The sequence below is a fragment of the Scleropages formosus genome, chromosome 10 (assembly GCF_900964775.1).
Source record: "Scleropages formosus chromosome 10, fSclFor1.1, whole genome shotgun sequence".
Taxonomy (NCBI): Eukaryota; Metazoa; Chordata; class Actinopteri; order Osteoglossiformes; family Osteoglossidae; genus Scleropages; species Scleropages formosus.
The window spans coordinates 26,004,513-26,018,061 of NC_041815.1; the positions used below are offsets into that span (position 1 = coordinate 26,004,513).

The 13,549-nt window shown below is 45.1% G+C and overlaps 2 protein-coding genes across 3 annotated transcripts in view; both read left to right on the forward strand.

Annotated features, from left to right (window-relative positions):
* The first annotated feature begins 426 nt into the window (after window positions 1-426).
* tnfaip1 (tumor necrosis factor, alpha-induced protein 1 (endothelial)) lies at window positions 427-6,865 on the forward strand. Its single transcript, XM_018748511.2, has 7 exons — window positions 427-568; window positions 2,444-2,802; window positions 2,997-3,166; window positions 3,928-4,011; window positions 4,936-4,988; window positions 5,137-5,332; window positions 5,664-6,865. Exons 2-7 carry the CDS (start codon window positions 2,556-2,558, stop codon window positions 5,883-5,885), a joined length of 972 nt encoding a protein of 323 aa, XP_018604027.1. The 5' UTR covers window positions 427-568; window positions 2,444-2,555; the 3' UTR covers window positions 5,886-6,865.
* Window positions 6,866-9,239: 2,374 nt separating this feature from the next.
* Window positions 9,240-13,549, forward strand: part of sgsm2 (small G protein signaling modulator 2) — a 39,067-nt gene continuing 34,757 nt past the window's right edge. The window contains exon 1 of one of the 2 annotated variants that reach the window (XM_029255354.1): window positions 9,240-9,687. In XM_029255354.1, the coding sequence (XP_029111187.1) occupies window positions 9,628-9,687 (60 nt within the window). In that variant the 5' untranslated portion in view covers window positions 9,240-9,627. The remainder of the gene's footprint in view (window positions 9,688-13,549) is intronic. The other variant, XM_029255355.1, reaches the window with a different exon arrangement.

The window sequence follows — 13,549 nt, forward strand, 5'->3', positions numbered from 1 at the left end:
TGCCATGGCAACCTCAGACATTACTAGTTGAGCTACGCGTTTTTCCTCTAACTGTCCTGGTTGGAATTCGCAGGAATTTGAGGATCAAACTTCTCATTCACTGGTTATATTCTAGAAATACAAATTTTGAAAATACGTGTTCATCTGTTTCTTAAATTGTTTGTTGTTTTTCAACATGTGCTTGTAACTTATTTTTCCGAGTAGAACAGTTTTTTTCCTGCATTTTTTTTTGCCTATGGAAATTGTAGTTTTTAACCATGTGACTTGTAGTTTTATTGAAGTGTCTTAGGTCTTTTTTTGCTACTTTTGGGAGTTGTAGTTTTTCTAGGTAGCGCTTGTCGTGTTTAACTGTGGGGATTGTAGTTTTCCTCGATTGAGTTCCGCTATCGCGCAACAGGAAAAACTACAAATCCCTGATATATCCTCGGGTTGCTGTTGGGCGGTCTGACGTCTGTCAGTGTTTGTAGCTAATGTTTAGAAAATTTAATTCGTACTAGGAGCAAAGTTAACGTGTTTATAGTGTGGCGTCTCCCCTGTGTTACACTTGCCTCATCGTAAAATCTTCGTGGTGAGTAACTTTTGCTGTAGTTGGTTTATGAGAATATGGAGGAACTTGGGGGGCCGAGTTGGTTGTTGTGGAAGTAACGCGCGAGCTTCCACACGAGCTAACGTGGCTAAACTTTTTTTTTTAATATGACAGTTAACTAGATACTTCGAAGCTCACATACGCTGCTGAATCGCCCTGCTTGTGTTTTCCACAAGGAAGTTAAATTATATGTAATTCCGCTGTCTCGTGTTTAACTCCACACAGTTACAAACGCTGTTCTACATTTAAATTTTTCCTCTTAACTTAAGACTTAAGAAGTTCTGCCGCGGAAACGCGCTCATAACTGAAGTTGGGATAAAAATGACCGTCAAAGTACCGGTACGTCAGTTGTTGGAGAGATCACGAAGAAAGGTGGTGAAATAAAATAATTTTATTGCTAATTAATACCAATAACCACTTTAAATTCCATGTTTTAATGCGGATCTAAAGCTCCTCAGTCAGTGAATTCGCATTTGCCTCATTCAATCATTGAGTCATTGTTTGTTGTACGGAGACATTCGGGCCAATTTGGGACACTGTGTGTGTGTTAAACTTCATTCGAGGTGGTTTTCGGCAACCAACAGCTCCGTGTGTGTGTTTTTTTTTTTCCCTCCCTTGTGGTTTTGTTTAGTTTTTGTGTCCTTAGTTTGTCACGTGCACAGTTTTTTCAGGATCAGTCATTTTTATCCACACACCCACAGAACATGTCCTGTATATCCTTAACCAGAGGCTGAAATAAAGTTCTAGAATTATGAAGACTGAACCAATTTTTGCAGGGTGTTGAGAGATGAAAACATACTCAGTATTCCGCACTGTGTGTGTGTGTGTGTGTGAGAGGGTTGGTTCGGTTCTGAATGCCACTGTCAGCCCCTCTCCTGTTTTGTTTTCTGCATCCTGTGGAACCAGACATTGGGCTTCTGTCCAAACTCTGAGTGTTCAGGTTGTTTCCCTCCCCGCCGTGTCAGACGTGATGACCTGTGTGTGTGTGTCACTCACTCTCTGTAAAAAAATGGATTTTGCCACCATTCTGATGTTGTAAATAGTTGTCTGTACTGTATCCCCTCACTTTTTAAAGCACCTTGGATAATGATTTCTGATAAATAGCCATTCGAGCAGCACGTAGCCTAATGGTTAGAGCTGCTGCCTTTGGATCTGAGGGTTGCAGGTTCCAGTCCCACCTGCTGCTGTAGTGCCTTTGAGCAATGTACTTACCCTGTGCTGGTACAGTAAAAATTATGCGGTTGTGTAATTGTGTAAATTGTTTGCAGTTCCTTCAGAGAAAAGCATCAGCTAAATAAATGTAAGGTGGTAATAATAATTAACAGGACAGCCAATCAAAACTGAAAACTACTGGAAAAACCCAATCCCAAACTGGTCTTTGTTCTCCCTGTCCTCATCCCTTCCAGAACTTTCCTAGACCATTATGAAGGCCTGCATTCCATTTCGCTTGGGCCGGAAACTGAGGGGAAAATCACTACTGGGGGAGGCGGGTGTTTCCTTTCTGCTGTGGCAGTGCTGTCTGCTATGACCGACTTGTGCATCCGGCATTCTCGTTTTGCTCGTAATTTGAAATTGCTCTGTCGCTCTGTGCGCATTTCTCTGCTAAGCTCCTAGCAACAGTGGAAGGGAAGTTGATGTTAAGGGTGGCTGCTTGATGCTGAAACACGTATTTGGATAACAAGAACAGGGCTGATTTTGGTTAATATTTCACTCCTTTCTTCCCGAAGCCTCCTCGCCAGTCATGACTTGAGTGGTGGAAAAAAGAGAGTCGAACCTGGATCCCCTTTATAAGCTGATAATTTACTGTTACTCCTCCGAGGAGGTTTGATCATGAGGCTTTTGCTTGTGCTTCCACAGGTATGGGTGTGGCCGGTGGTGAGGGGCCGTGTGTGTCCCCATTGTAGGCGCCGTCACGGCGGGGGACATCAAGCCCACTGTCTGCAGGGTGGTCATTTACCTACAGAGGGACATGTCAGGGGACAGCTGTCTGCGCCAGCTGAGCCCGTCGGCCGGGTCTGCTCCGCCCAGCTCCTCGGCCGTCCGTCCGAAGACCAAGACCTGCAGCTACAGGAGCGCAGCGGGCCTGGGCAACAAGTATGTGCGTCTGAATGTGGGCGGCACCCTCTACTACACCACTCTGCAGGTGCTCACGCGGCAGGACACCATGCTCAAGGCCATGTTCAGCGGAAGGATGGAGGTGTTCACCGACAAGGAAGGTGAGTGGCCCAAGGTTTCGTCGCTACAGACGGGAGCCAGAGCAGGTAACATCTTCATGCTACGTCCTCTGTTTATTGTTTGCTTTAACAAAGCAGATGACGGGGTGACGTCCTGTGCTCTGATTTTAACAGAAAAGGAAGCACGTGTTCGTTTCCATTCTGTGGCCGCTCATGTTTCCGTCTTCTCCTGCCAGGCTGGATCCTGATTGACCGCTGTGGGAAGCACTTTGGTGCCATCCTGAGCTACCTGAGAGATTCCACTGTGGTCCTGCCCAAGAGCCAACAGGGCATCCGTGAGCTGTTGGCTGAGGCCAAGTACTACCTCATCCAGGAGCTGGCGGACATCTGCGAGAGCGCTCTGCAGGTCAGAGAGATGCACCTTGTCAGTCCCACACTTCAGTGGTCCATCTCTTCCACTTTCCTTTCTGATAATAATACTCTGTATTGGTCTCTCTGTCCGTCTGCTTGCTAAAATGTTTTAATGTCTTTGCCTTACTTCGCTCTGCATGTGCCTCTTGCGCACAGTTTAAGGTGCTGTTGCAGACTGAAAGATGCATTCTAGGTTATCCAATTTATCTGTACTGTGCCAACACGAGGAATGCATTGTTGGGTCTCCATGGAGACGGCATGTCGTGTGCCTGATTTCTGTGAATCAACACTAATTAACAGAATTTGCATGAATGAGATATTTTTAGAGTTCTGTCACAGATTCAAGAAGGAGAGCTTAAGGCTGTGCTTCTGCATCCCAGATTATATGTTGAAAATACTGCGTACCTTCTTTCTGAGCAGGTTAGACTTCATCTAACTTTTTGCTTTGAGTTTATTCAGTATTAGTCTACCTCAAGTGTTGATGTTGTACTGAAACTGCATTATTAGATGCTGACTTGCAGCGACAGTGATGCAGTTTTCATTGCTCCATGGGTCAGAGCATCCCTTTGCATGAAATGACTGTCGTGTTCTAAGAATCGTTGAATGTACTTGTGTGAAATGGCAACGCTGAATGAGTCATTGCCAGCACAGTTGTTGGGTCCCCTGCAAGCTTCTGTACCAGTCTCCCCACCTCCCTCGATACCCTTCCCAACCTTCGCAGCTGCATTTCTTGTTTGACTCTGCTGTGATTCACAGGAGGAAAGGCTTCAGGCGCTCTGTGTGGTTCCGGTGATCACCTCTCTGAAGGAGGAGGAGCGGCTCATTCAAGCCTGCAGCAGGGTGAGGTTGGCCACACCTGTACACCCTGTATTCTGGCACTAGGAGTTGGTGTGGGCAAAAAGGACTTGTCTGGACTCTTCCCATTAGCTTCGCAGGCAAACATTTACATTTATTCATTTATCTAATGCTTTTCTTCAAAATAACTTAAGGTTAAGCTATGTACAGTGACTTACCCTAAAATGGCTTCACTAAAAATTACCAAGCTGTATAAAAGGGTAGTCACCTTGCTCAAGGACACTACAGCAATAGGTGGGATTCGAACCTGTTGCCAGATCCAAGAACAATGCTGCCCGCTGTCTCTTGTACATTGAAAACCCTCTCACCCATCCACCCACCAGTAACTGCATGTCCCATACAGGATCATGGTGAGCCAATATCTAGCCCACAATAGGGAGTGAGACAGGATAGATTCTGGGTGTGATGCCAGTCCATCACAAGGCAATGACATCCACACACTAAGGACAATTAAAAACCACCAGTTCACCTGAAACGCATGTCTTTGGAATGTGAGAAGAAACCAGAGCGCCTGGAGGAAAGCTACAAAAATACAGGGAGAACATGCAAACAACACAGACTGAGCTGGATTTGAACCCTCAGTTTTCTCCCACTGCGGCTTGTCATCCACATTGTGAATTACCAGTGTTGAAATGGGATTTTACTCCTATTGGGAACATAAGCAGTGGTTAGGTGTCATGTTCAGCATAACACTGTCTTTCATTGAAACTCCTTAAGTTCATCATCATATTTATGTAATGTCTAATTCATGATGAAGACACACTTTCAGTATTTATTCAAATTCATTCATTAGTCATTGTCAAGATGCAACATTGTGAAGTCAACACTGCCAGTTTGACATATTGGCAAAGGGATGCAGAAGCTTGTTATTGATTTTGTTCCTTGTGTTTCCATATATATTCCCAAAAGCCTGTGGTGAAACTGCTCTACAACAGAAGCAACAACAAGTACTCCTACACCAGGTATGCTTTCAAAGGAGCAAAGGCGATGTTCTGAGGAAGTTGACATTTTACAAATGCAAATCTTTCCTAGAATTTTGTTCCATTTATTTTGACTGACTAGTTTGGGATTTGTAATTATCCTTTCCCTGTTCTGGCACTGTCACAAAAGTAATTCGGATGACAACCTGTTGAAGAACATGGAGCTGTTTGATAAGCTCTCGCTGAGCTACAGTAGAAGAGTCCTCTTCATTAAGGATGTCCTTGGGGATGAAATTTGCTGCTGGTCCTTCTACGGGCAGGGCCGCAAGCTGGCGGAGGTGTGCTGCACCTCCATTGTCTATGCCACGGAAAAGAAACAGACCAAGGTAGGAGCCCCGTGCCAGTCCCGTGGCTTTCCTATCCGCAAGACTGCTCCGCACATTTGAGCACTGAACCCTCTGTCGAATTTAGCAACCAGTCATGAATCTCATCGACAGTGATTGTTGCATTTATTAGTATTGGTACGTAATGAAGAAAATGCATCCTTCCTGGAGGTAATGTCCAATCGAGTAGATTACATTTGTGGGTTCACCTTTAGTCTTGGGTCTTCAGCTTTTTCCTTATGATAATTTGCAAGTAGCAAGTGAATTATTCCTGAAATTGCAGTGTTCTACTGGCAATAAAGATGGAAGTTAAGTTTGTGCTTCCTGTGCCCAGGTGGAGTTCCCGGAGGCACGCATCTACGAGGAGACGCTAAATGCGCTCCTGTACGAGACGCTGCCTGTACCAGACAACTCTCTGCTGGAGGCAACACGTCGGCGTGCCCAGTGCGGCTCCCACAGCGAGGAGGAGGAGTGTGGGGAGATCAGGGAGCGTGTTCGCCGCATCCACGTCAAGAGGTACAGCACCTACGACGACCGGCCGCCTCTGGGCCTCTAGCTGCCTCGATGCCAAATATCCGGCCCATTTCGGAGGGATCCGACCTTCTTGCCATACATCCCTGGAGAGATGGACTAACATCCTCGTCGCTTCACGGGCTTACTTCCGTTTCCACAGTGCCTGTGTGAAGCACACGCCACCTGAGCCTTCATACACAGGTGAGAAATTATAGTGGCCATCTCATGGATTCACTCTGAGGCCGTGGACCTCCTTCCTGTGTGTCATTTAGACCAGTGTGATTCAGGGAGTGTTTCACAACCAGTAAAACTCCATAAAATACATCATGCAATCAAACATTGCCATAACTGAAATAAAATTCTGAAGTGCTCTGAAAATGTATTCCTTTTAAGATCTGATATTAGGTTTTTGACTCACAACAATTTAGAATAATTATTAGCATTTAATGAATGCAGAACTACTACACAGGCATACATTTTTCTCATTTTAAAATTGGTGTGCTAGACTAAATCTCTTTCAGCAAATTTGATTTTTTTTATTTTGTTTTCTTTTTTAGTTTAGTTTAAAGTACATTTATTGCTGATCCCTTTAAAGACTGTTTTTCTTAAGTGATTTGTTGTCTTCATCTGTTTGGAGAGGCCTGCCATAATTGAAATGACTGCTCTATTTTGAAATATGCCCGGAGTAATGGCCCGATGGCATTTTCCATCACTGCTGCCTCTGAATGAGACACATCATTCTTTGGTGGGATGACATTCTGTATTTCCACTCTGGTGGGGTATGATGTGAATTGCATTTAGACCAATCAGATTCAAGACCAACTACGGTCATGCGCTGCTTAATGACACTTCGCATAACGACTGACCGCATATATGGCGGTGGTTCCGTAAGATAATGGAGCTGAAAAATTCTTATCATCTAGCGACGTCGTAGCCGTGGTAACATCGTAGCGCAGTGTGTTAGTGGTGGTGCGGCTGTAAACAAACCTAGTGCGCTGCCAGTCGTATAGAAGTATGGCACATACAATTATGTACAGTACATACTTAATAATGATAAATACCTATGTTACTGGTGTATAATTTACTATACTGTACTTTTTGTTTTAAAGTGTACTTTTTCTGCTTATGAAGTTTACTGTAAAACATGATGCTGTGTTATGCTGGCAGCACTGTCATAAATCTCGTTTACCGCATCGCTTGACTGCATTGAGGCTATACCATCTAGATTTGTACAAGTACACTCTATGATGTTTGCACGACGACGACGAAATTGCCCAATTTCTCATTTCTCAGAACGTATCCCTGTCGTTAAGCAACGCATGTCTGTATCAAACCAACCACTAATACAGAAAGAAGGCTGGTAACATCTATCAGCCGTTCCCATGAGGGGGGTGTTTTTCCTGTTAACTACATACATATGTAATTATAATCACACACCATAGCCATTAGAGCCCCTAAAAGTGCACTGTATACTTTAAGGGCATTTGTTCAGTGGTTAACAGCCTTTGAGCTCCAGTGAGCTTATATTCAATGATTCTTCCTTGTAACCATACTTCAAAGGAGGCAGAGCCTGAGTTGGGCTTCAAGTGCATGAAGGTTGGTTGTGGCAAATGTATTTGAGTTAGTCTACAGCTCCATTCCTGTTGAAGACAACCAGGAAAAGCACCGGAAGAAAACCACTCCTGGTTCTCTGCAAGTCTGAATGAATTTAAAGCAAGAAAAATCTGTTCAGATCACTTTAAACACACAGTTATGTAAACTGTGTTTGTTGTGGGTGTCCAGACGTGGAGGGAATGCGATGCCTTGTTAAACCCCAAATGACTGTAAAATTTTGAATTTAAGCAGACAGACATTAGCAGACTGCTTAGCAGTGTTACTAATTGTACCTCATATAACTTGTAAATGAAAGGAATATCACATTGCACAATTTACCCATTTGCTTATAATGTCATAGTGCATTTACAGCATATTTACAAATATACTTTCACAGATTCAAATGATAGCCACATGGCAACAGTCATAAGGAATGTCTGGGTGTAATCACTGATATTTGGCCATATTCATAGTACAAATTCTGCACTGACAAATAAGACATTCTTTACAAATGGAACCACCATATAGAGGCTTTTAGGTGTACAACTGCCTTTAGTTTCCCCGTGGGTTACTTTCAGAACAGATGTCCCGTTTTGTTTTTGCGTAGAGTATTTGTATGTGTATGCTGAGTCAAAGAGGAGATGCTCATGCTAGATTGGGTTTATTTACACGAGGTGTTGCTTTCCAGGGGCATTAGCCTCTTATTTGGGCAGATGTTATTAATGAGTGTCTTGCAGTTATGTTAATTTGGTACTCAGCTGGAGATCGATATCCCTTGGTGTTGTTCACGGTGACATGATTTGAAGTGGCTATTATTTCTGTCGACTTTCCACTTCTGAAGCCTGTATTTCATTTCACTGAGCCCTTTGTCTATTTGCATATTTATAGAAACACACAAACTGTAATCAGGCCAAAGACACAATTCCTGCAGTAAGCTTAAGGGAAAATTCTTTTTTGCACACAATCCATAATGCCTATGAATGTTATTTCTACACTTTTCAAATCCTATGGTTTGTTTTAAAATATTTTTAGTCTCATAAATATATAAAACACTGTTGTGCCTCTTTAATATGAAAGTATTTCTATGATCTGTATGTATTTCTTGTTAAATTAAAATATTTGGGAAAAAAAAATGCTGTGTGTGTGTTTGTGCTGTAGTACATTTTTTACTCAAATACTGGATACATGTACTTTGGTAGTTCTTCACGATAATCGGAGTTAAACTTGTGTTGATATGAAAATCAGTATTTCACGGAATTTACAGAATGCATTGTAGAGATTAATTTAAACGTAAATACATAATACAGCGCACAATTAAGCCATATTAGTGGCGGCATCTGCACGTCCTTCGGGGATAAAATGCAACCTGTTGTCATGCGCTGCTGTCCAGGCTGTAATTTAACTACACCCCCCCTAGGTGGCGCGCTAATAGTAAGGTAAACCCTCCCATCACGAGGCTGTGACGACATGTATTTATTTATACCGCAGCTTGACGTCATTGTGAAAACAGGAATGAGGTTTATTGGGCAGCCAAAAACAGAACGGATCAAAATTAAACGTTTCTTTAAATAGACCTTTTTCAAACCTAAATGAAATTACATTTGTACACAGTGTTTAATATCAAACGGATACGTTTTCTGACTGTGAACCACGTAATCATTATATTTACTAAAAATGTTCCCTTTTTGTTACCTCAGTTCCTGGTACTTAAATGGTAATGTAATCGTTCGGATATTTTTTTTTTGTTTAAATCTCTGACACACGGTGTTCCTCCAGTGGAGGTATGACATCACCCTGACAGAACACGAATACACACACACGCGCGCGATCCCTTTTTCGCCGAGGGGGGGGTGAACATGATCGACAGTGTGTGAATGGCGATGTGGCCCGGAGCGACGCAGCCCATTGATGAGCGCTGGGTGGGTGGAGAAGGAGGAGGAGGAGGAGGAAAAGGAGGAAGAAGAAGGGGGGGCGGCTCCGGGTGCGGTGGCGTCACTGCCCGGCGCGCGCTGAAGATGGCTCCTCCGCGCGCTCCTCCGGCACACAGCTGCGTCAGCGGCCGCGCGTCCGAGCACGCGCTGCTGTGAGAGCGGAGACCGCGAAGCCGAAACGCCGAAGAGCGCGGCCACAGCGGGGGGGGGACCCTCCTCCGACGCCTCGAGTGCTGGGCGGCGGGAGCGCGCACCGTGGCCATGGGTTCGACCACAGACGAGGAGTTTAAGGAGAAGCTGCTGTGGAATGTGAAACGGGAGGTAGGTTCTCTACCTGGCTCGGCTCGGCTCGGCTCGGATCGAGGAAGCGTGTCACTCACTGTTCAGGCTGTAGCGGGTTAAAGCGGACGGTCCCCGAGTGGAGGGAGCGCGCTGTGCACGGTGCGCGCCCGCGCCCGCGCCCCCGCCTCCGCACCTGCGGCACACCTCGGATCGGTTCGGTTCGGTTCGGTTCGTTTGGGATCGGATCCCGCCCGACGGTGTGTCTTTCGTAGCGCCGGGCTGTGAACGTGCCGGGCTTCGAGCCGTTGGTGATGGATGTGGAGCGCGCCTGAGCGGGGCTGCGATGGACACACAGCGCGTGCCGACGGCACGCTCCTTCCTTCACTTCGTTTTACTGCCACTCACAGGGTGTGAAACCCGGAGCTGCAAGTTCCACGTAGTTACGTTGAGATTTACTGAAACGCGCACCTGGCTGTAGCATTTATGAATGGGCAACATCTGCGACTCCTCATCATCGTGAGCGAGTGACACTTCAGATTAGGCTGTCATTTAAATGTTGAGAACTCCTTTTCTTTCTTTTCACACAAATGTTTGTGTCGGTGAAGTTCTCCCCACAGCCCCACGACGATGTCGTGTCCTTTCTCACCTGAGAGAAGCGCTCGTGCCGCGGTCCGACAACAGGTGACAAAGATGCTCGCGGTCGCCGAGCAACAGAGCGCGCGCGATCCGGGGGGGGGAATCTGAGCGCAGAAACTGCTTTTATGAGTCTTCATACAGTTTCCTCCGAATAATCACTCAGCTGAACGCGTAGAGCATCCATCGCAGTGCCTTTTTTTTTGTTTTTTTTTTTGCTTTCTGGACTTGATTTTTTTTCCTGATAATGTAACTGAGAAATAACTCCCAAAATATCCACGGATGGAAGTAAATGACTGATCGGCGTGGAAAATTGAATCTTCTGGGACAAGAATTGCATTTCGGATAGTTTTCTACATGTTAATTAGTTGACTGGTTGTCACGTTTGATCCGAAGTGATTTATTTTTAGAACCCACAAGAAGGTGTGACACCCCCCCCCCCCCCACTGTGAAATACCTTCTTTTTCATGCATGTACAGCACTTATTTGTTTAAAAGCTATATTTTCTCCATGACAAACAAACTCGAACAACTACAAACTGCAACAAGTTCTTTCTAGTTTTTTTTTTTTTTTTTTTTTTTTAAAAAGAAAACTATTAAAAATTTAAAACAACTCAGAAACAATAAATTCGAGGACTTGCACTAAGTCCTCTCCTCAATGTGGTTGATACTGCATATCAGAACAAGTACAACCCTGGAAGGTTTGGTTCACACACTTAAGGAAAGATATTGATCTTAGATGTAACGCACAAGTTAAGCAGTCTAGAGGAAAATGTTTTTTTTCCCCATAGAATTTTATTTTTTTTTTTATTCTGGAAGGAGAATAACTTTGTTCGCAGTGTTTATTGGTCCTGATGGGATTAAAAGAGGTTTACAGTGCAGTGATAAATGTTTTGAGCCAGTTCCTCAGTGGGGTCTGTGACAGAGGGGGTCCAACAGGTCTGTGGAGAGGATCTCGCTGTTCTGACGCCCCTCAGAGACTCTGCGCCGTGTAGCTGCTCATGTAGGGCGCCATTAATCAACGGCCCTCGAGAAAGTCAGTCCTGGCTGCTTCATTAATTTCGGCTCTGTCCGTGTCGTGTCTTGGCTGAGATTGGAGCAGAACCTTTCCCTGCGGGCAGATGCGCCACCCGCCGCCGCTCACGCCTCTGATGAAGGATGGCTCCTCTTCACGCATTTGTTCTTGTGAATAATTGAAGTTCTGAAGTTGCGCCAGCTAGGGCAGGGCTTGCGGCCCGTTGGGTCGGCGCTGGAGAGCAGCGCTAGGTGACGCCTGACCGATCCTAGGAGTAGGAGGGGTGGGGCACTGGGTCAGGAGGTCACTGTCCCGACCACAAGGTCTGAGCCTCACATCAGATATTCTGTACAGCTGGATTGTCGACAACTCCCTACTGCATCTGAAAATTAATATTTAATGTGTTTCTCGTCCCGCTGATGAAGTTGAAGTGGTTCATACATCTCGAAATTCCTTCCTCGGCCCGGTTAGACATGCGTCTCTGTCACGTCCGTTTGTGTTGAACGTTTGGGTTCGCTGGAACCAGTCGGATGCCCAAAGCTCCAGAGCCAGGCCACTGCAATACCGTGGTGAAGATGCCAAGATGCCAGGCAATTCCAGTGACACTTGGGCTCCAGCAGGTGGTGCAGTCATTAAGGAGCAGGACCTCGGCGTGTTAAAAAGTGTTCGCATTGCAGCTAAGTGATGTTGCTCAAACAGTGTTTTATTCAAGATTCTGGGTGCAGTGGAGGTCATGTGACAAACGGTAAGAAAAGGTCCAAGAGGGTTCGTTCTTTAAAATTGTTGCTTCGTTGATGTGGATAGATTTGCTCTGCTGCACCGTCACACTTCACACACGCAAACAGCTGTCCTTCCCTTCCTTGAACTGTTCTGAAAAACGCTTATTGATTTTTTTTGTTTGGATCTCTTCCCTTCCCTGCAATTTGCTTGTGATCCATCGAGGATAATTAACAAGGGGCCAAAGTGGAAACTGTGCTCTGCTTCATGTTCCTTATGCACAATCAATATCCCGCATATCTATATATATAGATAGAGCAGCAGGGTCCTCAAGCTGTGGATATGTTTTCTTATTAGATATGTTTGGCAGCAGGAGGCGTAAAATGTTCCCTGTAAGAACAATAGTCGCGGGGCTGATGTGGTGCGCAGGGCCTCCTCCTCAGCGCTGCCGCCTTCGCCTCCCGTGCGCCTGTCTCTTTAAGCTGCAGCCAGCCGCCTCGATGTTGCTTGGCAACTGAAAGCCTCAGCAGCTACCCAAGAAGTTAAATTGCATCAATTGACGATTAATACTGCCGGAGCTACAGGGCCTGTCAGGGACGGCTCTGACCAAGGGACAGGATAGGCCGCTTGGAGGCCCCACTGTCATCGGCGCTTCTCAGACGTTTTACTGACTATGACATCAGATGTTATCTGTGACCTCCGTTTTCATCAGTTTTCTGCCACGTTGCTCGGAAGTATATTAGATCAACGGCTGACTCATTTTAATATCCATTTTCTGTGTTATTGTTTCCTATTCTTTCATTCATATCCTCTTTTTCATTTATTTTTATTTTATGGTGCTGTCGTGCACTGGAGCCTGGCCCTTTTCACTTTTTTTGCTCTTTCTTTGTAATCGTGAGTCCAGTCACTGTTTCCACCGCCTCCTGCTGCTGAAACCTGACCGTATAATGGCTGGAATCGTTGCACTGCAGTCTGATGGTTGTGGGTTTGAGTTCCCGCCCTTAACCTGAACTGATACAGTAAAAATTACCAAGCTGTATAAATGGGTAAATCACTGTAAGAAGCTTAGTATACAAACCTCACGCTATAAGTTTCAATTGGGACGGCTGGTACCCTGCTGGTTAGAGCTACTCCCTTTGGACCCGAAAGTTGCAGGTTCGATCCCCACCTCTGGCTGTAGTACTGTTGAGCAAGGTAATTACCCTAAATTACCCAGCTGTATAAATGGGTAAATCACTGTAAGCTTGTAATAACTGTAACCTTAACATTGTAAGTGACTTTGGAGAAAACTGTCAGCTAAATGAATAAATGTAAATTTTCCTTGGACAATGGCAATGATTACTGAATAAATGTATTCGAAATATAGATTTATCAGGAATATATGGGTCATTTATTTACCTTAGGTTTAAATGTGTACAGCAGGCCCAAGATCTGGAGTGTGTGAGAATGTGTACCAGGCTGCCATGGAGGTATCTGGCCGACAAGTAGCGCTTGACATCATCTTCTGTCCCGTTGAGCTCAGGAAGACGCGCAGGTT